This window comes from Globicephala melas, chromosome 21, assembly GCF_963455315.2.
Source record: "Globicephala melas chromosome 21, mGloMel1.2, whole genome shotgun sequence".
Taxonomy (NCBI): domain Eukaryota; kingdom Metazoa; phylum Chordata; class Mammalia; order Artiodactyla; family Delphinidae; genus Globicephala; species Globicephala melas.
Genome location: NC_083334.1, coordinates 30,009,145 through 30,021,937, shown reverse-complemented (window position 1 = coordinate 30,021,937; position 12,793 = coordinate 30,009,145). Strand labels below are relative to the sequence as shown.

The window sequence follows — 12,793 nt, the reverse complement described above, 5'->3', positions numbered from 1 at the left end:
AGTGATTCAGTTATACGTGTATATATATATACATTCTTTTTTTTAACATATTCTTTTCCATTGTGGTTTATCACAGGATACTGAATACAGTTCTCTGGGCTACACAGTAGGACCTTGTTGTTTATCCATTCTCTATATAAAAGCTTTCATCTGCCAGTCCCAAAGTCCCACTCCGTCCCTCCCCTGCCCCCCTGCCCCCTCAGCAACCACTAGCACTGTAGTTTTATGTGTGCTGTTTTCACCTCCCCAACTAAACCTGAAGCTTCCTGGTGAATTCCCCTCCACACCATCTCCAGGACCCTGCACAGGACGGACCACACATATCCGCTGGAGGAAAGAGGCAGACAAAGATGAGGCGTGCAGACGCTGAAGTCAGACAGACCTGGCTCCAGGGCCCGCTCGGCATTTACCACCTGCATGGCCTTGAACGAAGCCGCTGACCATCTCTGCACCTTGCAGAGAAAGTGAGAGAGTCCCCGCGCCCCAGGATTACTGGGAGGACCTAATGAGATAACACATGCCAAGCATTCGGCACAATGGCTGGTATATGGCAACCGCTCAGTAAGTATAACCCGCAGTTAGTAATACTAGTAGCAGTGGTAGTAAAAACAGGCTCCCAAACACCGACTTCCAAGTGGTTTAAACAGGCAAAGATCAAAGACCTGAGTTCAGAAAAAATCCTGCTTATTAATGCCTATTAAATACCTAAACTATTATATCAGGTGTCTCCTTTTCCTTATAAACTTAAGATGTTCAGTAACTACACACAGTCCCCAATGTCCTTCTCCACAGTGAAAGGCCAACCCCCCTGCCCCCCAGTTTGCTTTTCTGGGTCACCTCCCATCCATCTCCTCCTGACTCCTGGCTCCCTGCTTCGCCCCACTCTGCAGAGCTTGCATTGGGTGTAGACTCCACCCCCAGTCCCAGGAGAACAGTGCTGGACACTTTGCATTTCACAAAGGCGTCCCTTCTGACAGCCTCATTCGTTCATTCAATGAGCGCACATTTATCAAATGCTGGACACTTGGATCAAACGCCAGACGACCACCTGCCCTCTAGAGGACCTCCCAGCCCTGAGAGTCCCCCAGCTTCTCTTTCTTAATCACAGACTCACCTTTGAGAGCTCTCCTTCCTCCCAAGCAGCATTAGGATGACTGTCTCATTCTCAGCAATAAGAGCAGGCGAGCTGGATTCAGACGGCCAGGGTTAGAATACCGGCTCAGTCACGTTCTTATGACAAAACCATGGGCAAATTTCTTTCCCTCTCTGCTTCACCCACCTCACCTTTAGAATGAGGATAATGATGCCTACCAACTAGACCTGTCGGAATGAAATGAAAACCCAATGAGCCTATATGGGATAAGAACCTAAAACAAGAGTGGATATATGCATATGTATAACTGATTCACTTTGCTGTACACCTGAAACTAACACATTGTAAATCAACTATATTCCAATAAAAATAAATAAATAAATAAAAAATAAGAGAGTGAGATAATAAAAACATTTTTCTAAATGTTTTATTTAGAAAAAGTGAAAAAGTCTTAAAGTTAGACTAATTGCCTTTTTTTAAATAAATTTATTTATTTATTTAATTTTGGCTGCGTTGGGTCCTCGTTGCTGCACGTGGGCTTCCCCTGGTTGTGGTGAACGGGGACCACTCTTCATTTCGGTGCATGGACTTCTCATTGCGGTGGCTTCTCTTGTTTCGGCGCACGGGCTCTAGGCGCATGGCCTTCAGTAGTTGTGGCACGCGGGCTCAGTAGTTGTGGCTCACGGGCTCTAGAGCGCAGGCTCAGCAGTTGTGGCGCACGGGCTTAGCTGCTCCGCGGCATGTGGGATCTTCCCGGACCAGGGATCGAACCCGTGTCCCCTGCATTGGCAGGCGGATTCTTAACCACTGTGCCACCAGGGAAGTCCCAAATTAGAGTAACTGTATCCAAAATGCCTACTAACTGTTATGCAATAAAATCATTTATATACTCAAAAAAAAAAAACCAATGAAGTCTTTAGAACAGCGCGTGGCACATATTAATAAATGCTCACTGATACCATTTTACAGCTTACAAAAAAGATCTACCCTTTAGCTGGAACGGCTGTTTGGTGTTAACACAACGAAGTGCTAAGCTAACCACTGAAGAAGAAGAAGTAAAATGTTCTGAACTATTGCTATGTCACAGCAAGACTCTCCTTTTCCAGGCATCTGCCAAGCCAGCTAAAACCTCTGCTTCCAGGGAAAATGTAAAGAATCTCGAGCAGGGACCACAAGTTCTATTTGTAACTCAAACTCGAAGAAGGCTCTGGAACAAAGAGCATCCTGACAGCTCAGGGGGCAGAGAGGTGCAGGAGGCTGCCCTGGGCAGGGTGCGACCTGCCGCAGAGGCTGACCCCAGAGACCCCTGCAAGGCGGCCCGAGGCACAGCGCCCGAGGGAAGTGCAGGTTCTGGAACCAAGGAACAGCCGAATCAGAGGGCAGGACACAGCAAGGGAAATCCCGAGCACTGCCAACAGTTGAGACTCGAGACGGTGGCAGTATGGTCCTGGGTGATCCGTCGCCAACAGCAAGACCCTCAGCCTGTGGCCCAGGGCGTGAAGGAGGGTCCAGTCTCAGGGGAGGGAGCTGGCAACAGCTGGGCAGGGTTCCCCAAGCATGTGAATTTCCGATAACAACAGTCCAGGCAGGAAGCATGGCACTAAGCAGGTAAATCAGGACAAAAATCCATTCGAAACACCTGAGTTAATAAGGCAGGTGAGCAGGAGAAGGTACACAAAGGGAGAAAAGGGAAAAGAGTAGACCCAGAGACCCCAGCCTGGGGCTCAGCCCTGGCCCATCAGAAGCCAAGTGTACTGGCAACAAAGACTTGAGTCCAATCCCTCCAACGGTGGGAAGGCAGCACCTTAAATGCTACTTCCTTTCATAGTAGATGTGTTGCCCCAGCTGTGGGCACCCGTGCAGAGCAATGGAGGGAAAATGATGTAGCAGAGCCCAGAGGCAAACCCAAGACCAAAACATGGTAAGAGGCGAGCATTCCAGGTACGTCAAGGATGGGAGGGTCTGTGTGTAGGTTTCACTCTGCACGCTCAGCACGTTAAATGAAAGTAGCCCAAAGAAGGGTTTACCAGGGATGTGGGGTGAAACATGGGGCTTCTATTTAGGGTTAAGTCTTTCCCAGAGAAGGTGATTAGTGGCAGTGACTTGAGTACGTGGTCTGTATTTATAGCATTTTCTCTCAGCCATCAAATCCAGAGGACAAATGCCAAAGGCCTCTAGAGGATGAGTACCCGGATTTTTTCCACTTCACCTCTTAAAGCAAAACCCCTCCCCTAACATTCAGACTCTCCTCTGCCCAAGTCTCTGAACGAGAGCCAGCTCTCAGCCCACACCCCTTCCCGCCCCAACAGGGTCGTGACCCACGACCTTGCTGGGTCCACAGGCCATGCCAGGCCTTGGGGCGGGAAGGGGTGTGGGACCCACCAGACTGCTCCAGGGCAGCAGGAAGGGAAGACTGAACAACACTCAGAGCGCCAGAAAAGAAGACCTGAGATCCCAAATCAGGAGCAGAGCAACTTTTTCCCAGACTGGTGATGACTCAAGGGATTCCCGGGCACAGCAGTAAAGCCTCGGGGGCTGTCTTCGTGCCTGATGCCCCAGAACGCTAAGCGAGTCACCCCGTTCTGCCGCGTCCCTGCCAAAGTCAATTCCAATGTGAGCCTCAGTTTCTCATCTGTCACAAACTGGGTGGCCCCCAAAGTCACCTCCCACCCAGGATCCTATGACTCCCTGAGCAGGAGACCAAACAGGTCCAACGTTTGTCCAGTTCAGGGAACCAGGTCAATTCTCTGCTGGGCAGGAGCCCCAGACTGGAAGAACAGGAGTGGTCACGAGGCTGCACTCCTGACACAGGTAAGAGGAAGGAAGCCATGCCTCAGAGCCTGCATCCAGCCCAGCCGGCCTCTGCCGGACTTGTGCAAGGGTTAAATTCCTAGGCCTGAGAAAAGGCACCAGATCCCCAGGGGCAGGAGAGAGATGAGCTTCCTCCTCCTCCAGCTAAGGTCTGGGATGGTTTCCTGTGCATGCGTGCATGCGTGTGCGTATGCATGTGTGTGTGTGCGTGTGTGTGCGTGTGTGTGTGTGTGTGTGTGTGTACGCGCGCGCCCCTTTGTGGGGTTTTTCCCTCCCTCCTGACCAGCAGGTTGTGCTGCCCATGACAGAGGGAGCCCCTGAGGCTAACCCTGTGTGCATCCCCCCAGCAATGATGGGCGGCCGGCCACCCTGCCCCTTCCCACACCACCTCTCACCTGGGGGTTGTCCATGTACCAGAGAAGGCAGTTGGCCTGCGTGTCCAGAATAAAGTACCTCCGCAGAAACTTGCCGCTGTTCTCATTCTCCTCGATGTCCAGAAACCCACAGATGCGGTTCTGCCGATCCACATAAGGCATTCCTGGGCTCTGCTCACATCACCCTGTGTGCAGGAGGGAGGGAGGGGCCGTGAGAAGGAGAGTACAGCAGGTGCCTCACTCCGGCCTGACTCCCCTCTGCAGAAGGGAGGCTGCCACCCTCTCCCACTGGTGTCCTTCCCCAGGGCCCCAGATGTCCCACCCCAACCAGACCCTGGAAACTTCTGTCAACTCTGTTCCATGAACAGTCACCAAAATCCATTAATTCAACTAACTTTCCTGAGGCTCCACTACGTGCCAAGCAGAGCGCTAGGCAACTTTACACGCGTGGAAGATGTGAGTCCAGACTCTGGGTCAGGGGCCTGGGTTCAAATCCCAGTTCTTGTCACTTACTGATGTTTGTGTGACCACAAACTGTTTAATCTTCCCATGCCTCAGTTTCTGCGTCTGTAAAATGGGGATAATAATAGGACCTACACCAGATTTTGGCGAGAATTAAGTATGTGGCAGACAAAGCATTCATAAACACTAGGTATTGTTATCACTCTTCAGAAAAACCTTGTAAAGTAGGTTATAACCCAATTTATACGTAAAGAAACTATTGCAGAAAGGATTTAAGCTCCCGTGCAAACGCCTGGATAAACTCTGCCGAGAATTCAGGTGTGAAGAGCAGCCCCTCCAGCTCCATGAAGGTACCAAGGAATCAAATCCGAGGGGTTCCTGGGGCAGGGCCACACCCCTCAGCCCCAGGACCACTTCCTTCACTTTGCCATTTCCCAGAAGCCACTTGTAATCGAAGGAATGAGGGAGCAGAAGAAAGCCCAAACCTGAACACTTTCCTGATTGCAGAAGAGGGTCCGGCGATTTGAGACATTCCGCACCCTCAGACAGGCCTCCCCTCTCCCGGCTCCCTTCCGTCTGTCTGAAGAGCCAAAGGAAAAGGCAGGAGCTCTGTTCTCCTCCCCAAGAGGAAAAGCACCCTCCAACAGGCAGCTACACCCCACCTGGATGCACAATGCACTGCAGAAGTGCGACACGGTGCCCAAGGGTTAGAAAACCCCACGTGACAGTCAGAACTTCAAGGACAGACGCCACCCACCCCACCCACCCCTGGTCCTGCTTGGCTCCAACAAAGCAAAAATTCACTGTGACCCAAGCCCACCATGGCCCTGAGCCTATGACTAAGCACAGCTGAGAGACGGCTGGCTTCGGGCCGTGCCCTGCACCATGACCCTGGGTGAGCCCCTGAGCTACCAAGATGCCACGCCCGCAGGCTTCCTGGCCAGGAGGAAAGTCCCACATGCAGAGACACACATTCCCACAAGACGAGGCGAATTCTAAGGATGTGGATGGTGGCGGGGCCTTGCGGTGCTGAGACGCTGCCCCAAGAAAAAAATACCCTGCTCACACACCAGGATGCCAGGAAACAGTGAATCCCTTGATTCCAGGTAAGGTCAGGCAGAATCCCAACGGGGCAGATGACTCAGTCAGGAGGGAGGCGGGTCAGGGGATCCCGCGGCGACTCGCTGGGCAATGATGGGAGACAAAAAGGAAAGCAGGCAGGGAAACAGGACACAGATGAAACAGCACAGCTAGAAGGGAGTAAAAGAGGAGGAGAGAAAAGGAGAAAAAGTGGAAAGAGGAGGTTTAGAAAGAGGACAGAGGAGAACGAAGTAGCAGCACAGTGGGAGAGGAGGACCCCGAGGGTGAGGGCCAGGGGGGAGACACCCCTGCACGCAGTGCATCACGTGGTCAGAGGTCCCTGTGGCCAGATCCCCAGCTCCTCGGTACCTCCCCAAACTAAGCCTCCATCCCAGCTCCCGTCTCACCACTGGCCAAAGTGAGTTCAGGAAAGGGAGAGGGATGGGTTCAAGCCAAGGGGTAGGGTCAAAAATGGGGAGGGAGAGGCCCAGCGCTGGTTGGGGAGGAAGCGGATCCCTGAGAAAGGATGCAGCTTCCCCCAGGGAATCAGGGGAAATCAGGAGTCCCAGGCAGAAAGGCTGGGTCAGCCCTGCAGTGAGGGTGCACCCAACCCCCAAGAAAACTCAGCAAATTCCCCTGATGCCAGCGCAGCCACAGAGACAGACGTTCCGGGGGATTCAGCGCTGTCGCCACCCGGGACATCCCTAAGGGGAAGGGTATAAACTGCAGTGGATGACAAAGCCAACTGTCTCTGGGTGCAGCCAGCAAGCACAGCACCCGACTTCACGCTGCCTTTCCAATGTCCCCTCTTCAGCCCAAGGGGCCTGTCTTTTTCTCAAGTCAGAGGCCAGAGAAGCCACTGTTTCCACAATCCTCCAACAGTCTACTCTTGTAGAGGGGGCTTCCCACTTGCATGGTGGGAGAGGACCCTCAGGGACCAAAAGGAAAGATGATAAAAAGAAGAAATCTGGTTATACATCTCCTGACTGTGGTTCTAGCCCAGAAAACAAAAAGCTGCTCTGATGTCCTGAGAAGCAGCTGAGTCACAGGGCTCATCAGCATGTGGGAGGTGGGTGGGGGCAGGATGGGCGGCAGGAGAACCAAGCATCACACGGGAAGTGTGGTTAGAACGAACAAGCCCACCCACACAGAAGCGACAAACCCAAAGATGGCGCAGACACACAAACCTGAGGTCCCGAGCCCCGTCCTCTGACAGTGCATCCTCATCCCGTGGGTGCATCCCTTGTCCCAGCAGCTGCTGGTACAGAGAGCCAGCCGCCACCGGCCCCCAATCCCCTCTCCCTGCTTCTTCAACCTGCCCCCCAGCATCGTCCAAGTCTCCGCTGGCTCCTCCCCTTTTTCCCAGAGAGGCTCCTCGGATGGGATTAACTCTGCCACCACCCCCCCAGCCCCGAAAACCAGGCAGGGAGGGGAGAAAAGGAAGTACCAGCAGCCGATCCATAAGGGGGAGGACACCCTGATGCACATACACATACTGTCTATCACCTCTTCGAAATGTCCCTTCCAACTTGCATGACACTCCTCGGTTATACAGTTCTAGCCTGTCTTTTAAACTTTAAAATCACTTGTTATCTTAAATTTCATTTTAACCGAGTTCCCCAGTGTAAAAATACTGGGGGGAGGGTGACACTGGGTGATGCGCCCCAGGAGTTGCCCCATGCCCACCCCCACTGTATCCTGGGTCCCTCAACTGGACAATGACTCTCAGCCCATCTCCTGGGGCAGCGTGCAAAGTGTTCTGGCTGTGTCAGAGCACCGGACAGTACTCTCTCAGGCCAGCCCCTCCACCTTCGCTCTGATTCCGTAACGAGACCACCCAGCGAGGAGCTCCTAGGCCATCACAACACACGGACAAGAAAGAGCACAGACTCTGTGCCCAGCAAGGGACCTCGGCCCACCGCACTCAGCACCCTGTCTTTCCAAAGCACGCCAATCTCCCCAGTGTCTTCCATTTCTAGTGCAAAATTCACAATATAACAATGCTAGCATTAAAAAAAAAATCACTCTAGGGTTTCCCTGGTGGCGCAGTGGTTGAAAGTCCACCTGCCGATGCAGGGGACACGGGTTCGTGCCCTGGTCCGGGAAGATCCCACGTGCCACGGAGCGGCTGGGCCCGTGAGTCATGGCCGCTGAGCCTGTGCGTCTGGAGCCTGTGCTCCGCAACGGGAGAGGCCACGGCAGTGAGAGGCCCGCGTACCGCTAAAAAAAAAAAAAAAAATCACTCTAGCCAACTGTTTTCACTTTTGCATGCTTTTTCATGCTTCTGTCCACATAATCAACCTTCTTAAAACTTTCAATTATACCGTAAACATGTTCCATGTTGCTACACAGTCTTTATAATCAGTGTTTTTAATGGTTGCATAACATCACTGGACTGGATTTACTATAATTTACTTAAACCATTTCTCCATGATTAGACAGTTAGATGATATCCAATTTTTCTAATGCTAAAATTCATCTTTTTATACTTTCTTCTTCTTTTACACATGGATACAGTATAAATTCCAAGTAGTAATAAGACTAGACCATAGGTTATGAACTTTTATAACTCTTGAGACTTATTACAAAATTGCTTTCTAAAAGTATTTCATCTGTTTACACTGCAGCCAGCAATATATTGTTACCATTGCTATAATCTTACATACATTGAATGTTCTCATTATTTTAAACTGTGGCTAGTTTAAATATATAATGACGCCCAGTGAGGCAGAACATTTTTTCATGTTTCTTTCCTGCTTCACATTCCTTCCTAGACTTTGTTAAATGCAAATCAAAATTATGTGTGGGGCTTCCCTGGTGGCGCAGTGGTTGAGAGTCCGCCTGCCGATGCAGGGGACACGGGTTCGTGCCCCGGTCCGGGAAGATCCCACATGCCGCAGAGCGGCTGGGCCCGTGAGCCATGGCCGCTAGGCCTGCGCGTCTGGAGCCTGTGCTCCGCGACGGGAGAGGCCACAACAGTGAGAGGCCCGCGTACAGCAAAAAAAAAATTATGTCTGCACACAATCAATTTCTCTCTCTCTCTCTCTCCCCGTCTCCCTCCCTCCCTCTCTCCCTTTCTCTCTCTCTCTCTCTCTCTCTCTCTCACAAACACACACACCCCAAACAAAACCAAAACATAGCCTCAATAATTCAAATAAGTAAATAATGTACCTTAATGAAAAGTAAAATAGAAAAGCAGCAAGTTTTACACCATCTAGATTTCCTTAGTACATAAGTTGCTAAGTATGTGCTGCAAATGAAAATATGTTAAATATTTAATTGATGGTAAAAGTGAAACTTTCTTTTTTGGCCACGAGGCTTGCAGGACCTTAGCTCCACCACCAGGGAGGGATCAAACCCGGGCCCCCTGCAGTGGAAGCACAGAGTCCTAACCACTGGACCCCCAGGGAATTCCCAAAAGTGAAACTTTTAGAAAGAAAGGGACTTTGCATGGAGTTACCCATTGATGAGCAGCAGAAAATGGGTTAAATGTCAACTAACCTGAGATTCCTGGCCAACACTTGCCAGCTGACGAGATGAAGCTCATGAGAAAAGAATCAATGGCTGCCCACCATCGAATGAGATGAGGGCACAGGGCAACATCCCCGTCCCAAATATCTCCTCTACTGCCCATTCCAGTGCCTTAGCCTCCATCATTGGAGGAGATTCAAGCCAAGAATAAAATTCTCCCCTAGGAATTGAGACAACGGACATCTTTATCAGGCTCATTAATATACAAGAGACAACTTGGGACCAAGACCCTAAGAAAATAAAACAGGTCCCAATGGGAGACTGAGGCATTAGCAGGGAAGAAAAGTAAGAAGGCTGTCTCCTGAAGACACTTCTTAGGATTCTTATACACCCGGGACAGTAGTATGAAGCTTTCCGGAAAGCAGTTTGGCGGTATGGAACTAGAGAGCTAAAAATGTTCCTATCCTTTGACCCAGAAATTCTACTTCTAGAATTCCATCCAAGTAAATAAACAAAGATGCAAATACAGATTAAAATAAAACGATGGCAACTGCAACAGAATTTATAATGACACAAAGTTGGAAATGCCCTGAATGTCCAAATGATTAGGGAATAATAAATAAATGATAGGACATTCACATAAGGAAATGTTGCACAATCTTTAAATAGCTATGTTTTCAAGTACTTAAATGAATTAGGGAAAAACTCCCCCAAAGTTTTTTAAAGATACAATAATATGATTTAGAATATGATCCCAGTCCTCTAAGTGTTATTTTTATATTTCTATATTCGGATAGAAAAAGACTGACATCCAGGCACCAAAATATTAGCAGTTATTATCTATGGGTCACAGGCGAATTTTATCTACATCTATATTTTTTTCCATATTTTCCAAATTTTCTACAGGAAATGTATGTTACTTTATTTAGCAGGAGGGAAAGCTATTTAACTCCACACACACCCCCATCCCCAGCGTACAAGTTTTGAAGCTGAGAATAAATTTCTCAATTCTCCAGAGTCCATAAACAAGCAAAACCTTGCCTAAATTATAGCGCTCTTGAGACTTCTTAGTGTTTCAAAGTCTTAAATCTAATAAAGCCATGTTCCACCCATCACAATTGCCCAAAAGCTAGGTACCTACCCAGAGGGCTTTGGCACCCTCCAATCTAGTTGGGTTTCTTACTTCCTACTGCAGCCTCCCCTAAGAGAGGCTCTTTCTTTCCTCTGTGGGTTTGGTTGCTTGCTCTCTGGTCTTCATAAGAGGAGCCCCTGTCCTGGGGGTCAACTGAAGATTCACACGCAAGTCAGTGCCTCTTTCCCTCTGCTGTCACAGAGCCTGCAGCACAGCACGCCCAGAAGCAGGGATCCCGACAAAGACCGCCCCCAGTGGAATTTTCCTTCTTGAAACTTGGGAGATGGGACTGACGTCTTTAAGTTAAATGTCTAGATAGATGAATGAAAAGATGGATAAATAGGTTTGTTTGTTTTTTTAAAGAAAAGCTGAAGAGCTATTAAGTCATGAAAGCTCTGGCTTACTGTACTGGACGTCTTATTTGTAAGATCTCTAATGTGGCTTGAAGATACAGGAAAAAATAGAGTGAAATAAGGGAGATTCATCTGCCTGATCGTCCTGATACTTCTGAGGTAAATACAAACGAAAGAAAGTGGTAACAGAGATAAAGCCTTAAATGGTATTGGCCCCAGGATGAAATAATCCACTATAATCTCCGGTAGTTCAAAACTCAAAAAAAATGAATCCATTTTTAAATTTGGTTATTTTTCTTTCATGTTACTTGGCGTTGGTAGGAAAGGGAATTTCAGGGATTTTGCTCCAGAAAAAAGTCAGGAAGGCATTTCTTAACATAGGGGGGCGGGCAGGGATGCAGTGAATACATCTGCTATCTTGTCATCCTCGAGGGTAGAAGCTGGGGACAGTAGCATCAGTGGTAAGTGAGAGAGATACCAACGGGAAATTGCTAAATTTCTACAGGAGAAAGTTAATCGGGAAATGACATCAGAGGTCTCAGAGAGGACTGTAATAAGCAGACAGGAACTGGGGTGTGGAGGTTAGAAAACGTATGGGCCATGCGAACAGAGAGTTCGCCTATGTTTCCATCTCCCACCTACATAAGGGTGCATTGCAGAGGGCCCACGAATGCCCAGGGCCCAGTAAAAACACAAGAATGACAACAACAAAACGCAAGCGTGGCTATTTCAGAACACAGCTCTGAGACTGGGCCAAAGACTCTAACTTCCAAAATGTGGGAACATCTATTTCCTACCGTTATAACATCATTGCATTCTGAAGCTGTCATAGGAGCGCATTCCAAATAGTCTGAGGCCGGAGAATAATGTGAGAGAGAAGAGAATGTACTGAGAACACATTCCCAGCGGAAGAGCAGGCTGAGGAATGCAGACATCCACAGGAATGGGGAGGGTAAGAGAAGGTGCCCGACGTCCCCTGGACCCAAGAACTCTCAATGGAGGGCAAGAGACACTCGAGGAATTTTTTAAGGGAAAAAAATACTGGGGAAACGGCAGGAACGACTGACTACTGATACCACTCCAACAAAGATGCCAAAAACAGCAAAATGTTTTAAACTCTCATGACCTCTCTGAACAGCAGCCTCATCTATGTTCAGAGAAAATGTGGTTGTTAGAGCTGGTACGAAACAAAGGCCTGCCCTTGACTCAAGGCTCCTGAGACCACCTCCCCCCAGAGAGTTCACCAGCACAGGGACCAGCCCCAGGGGTTATAAATAGCCTATAAAAACTGAGATCTCCCACTTTCAGAATCCAGTTACTAGGCTCTGCGATTCAGTTTCACTGTAGGCCTTCTTACTGGTAGCAGCACAGCAGCTTGGTCCTCATTTAAAAGTTGGACCTTCTCACCCACTAAAACCTGGGCAGTAGGAGAAGGAAAAGAAAGCATCCTTATTTCTCCTACGTACCAGCCTCTTGCAAAGTGCTGGGGGAAAGTCTAAAGGGCCTAAGCCTGCCTGTCTAAAGGCACTGTGCTCCCGTCTCTGGATGTAGGGACGGAGGAGGGGCCAGGTGTGGCACAGAGCACGTGCAGGTGACAAGGATGGGTCTGAGAGCATCTGACAAAACTCTTGCAAGAACGTGACCATTGAAGAGGGCGAGCTGATTTCAGTGACCCACCGCTGTGCTGGAGTGAAGTGAAAGAGCATGGGTTTTAGAGTCAGACAGACTCTACTAAACTCTTCAGGGCCTATTTCCTCATTTGCGAAATGGAGAGAATCGCTGTACCTACTTCAAAGGCTGCTGTGTGCATTAAACGAAATAATGTGTGAAAAGGGCTTAAGAGGAGGTCTGGCAAAGACCAAGCACTGTGTAACTGTTGTTGTTAAGATGTGTGCGTGTGTAGTGCCTAACAAGTAGTACATGACCCCCACCGCTAGGTAAAGCAGGGCAGGCAGCTGCCAGGCTGTCTCCACCCCTCAAATATCAGTAAGTAAATCCCACTGGGAAGGCAGTGATG

The 12,793-nt window shown here is 49.3% G+C and overlaps 1 protein-coding gene across 7 annotated transcripts in view; it reads right to left on the bottom strand.

Moving 5' to 3' along the window:
• Nucleotides 1–12,793, bottom strand: part of PLEKHA2 (pleckstrin homology domain containing A2) — a 57,120-nt gene that overhangs the window by 41,111 nt on the left and 3,216 nt on the right. For 3 of the 7 annotated variants that reach the window (XM_030833690.2, XM_030833671.3, XM_030833709.2), the window contains one exon: nt 4,300–4,463. In XM_030833690.2, coding sequence (XP_030689550.1) covers nt 4,300–4,440 — 141 coding nt within the window. In that variant the 5' untranslated portion in view covers nt 4,441–4,463. Of the gene's footprint in view, nt 1–4,299; nt 4,464–5,225; nt 5,321–5,810; nt 5,991–7,007; nt 7,148–10,432; nt 10,573–12,793 lie in introns of those variants that run through there. The other 4 variants (XM_070044600.1, XM_060291408.1, XM_060291411.2 and 1 more) reach the window with 4 other exon arrangements.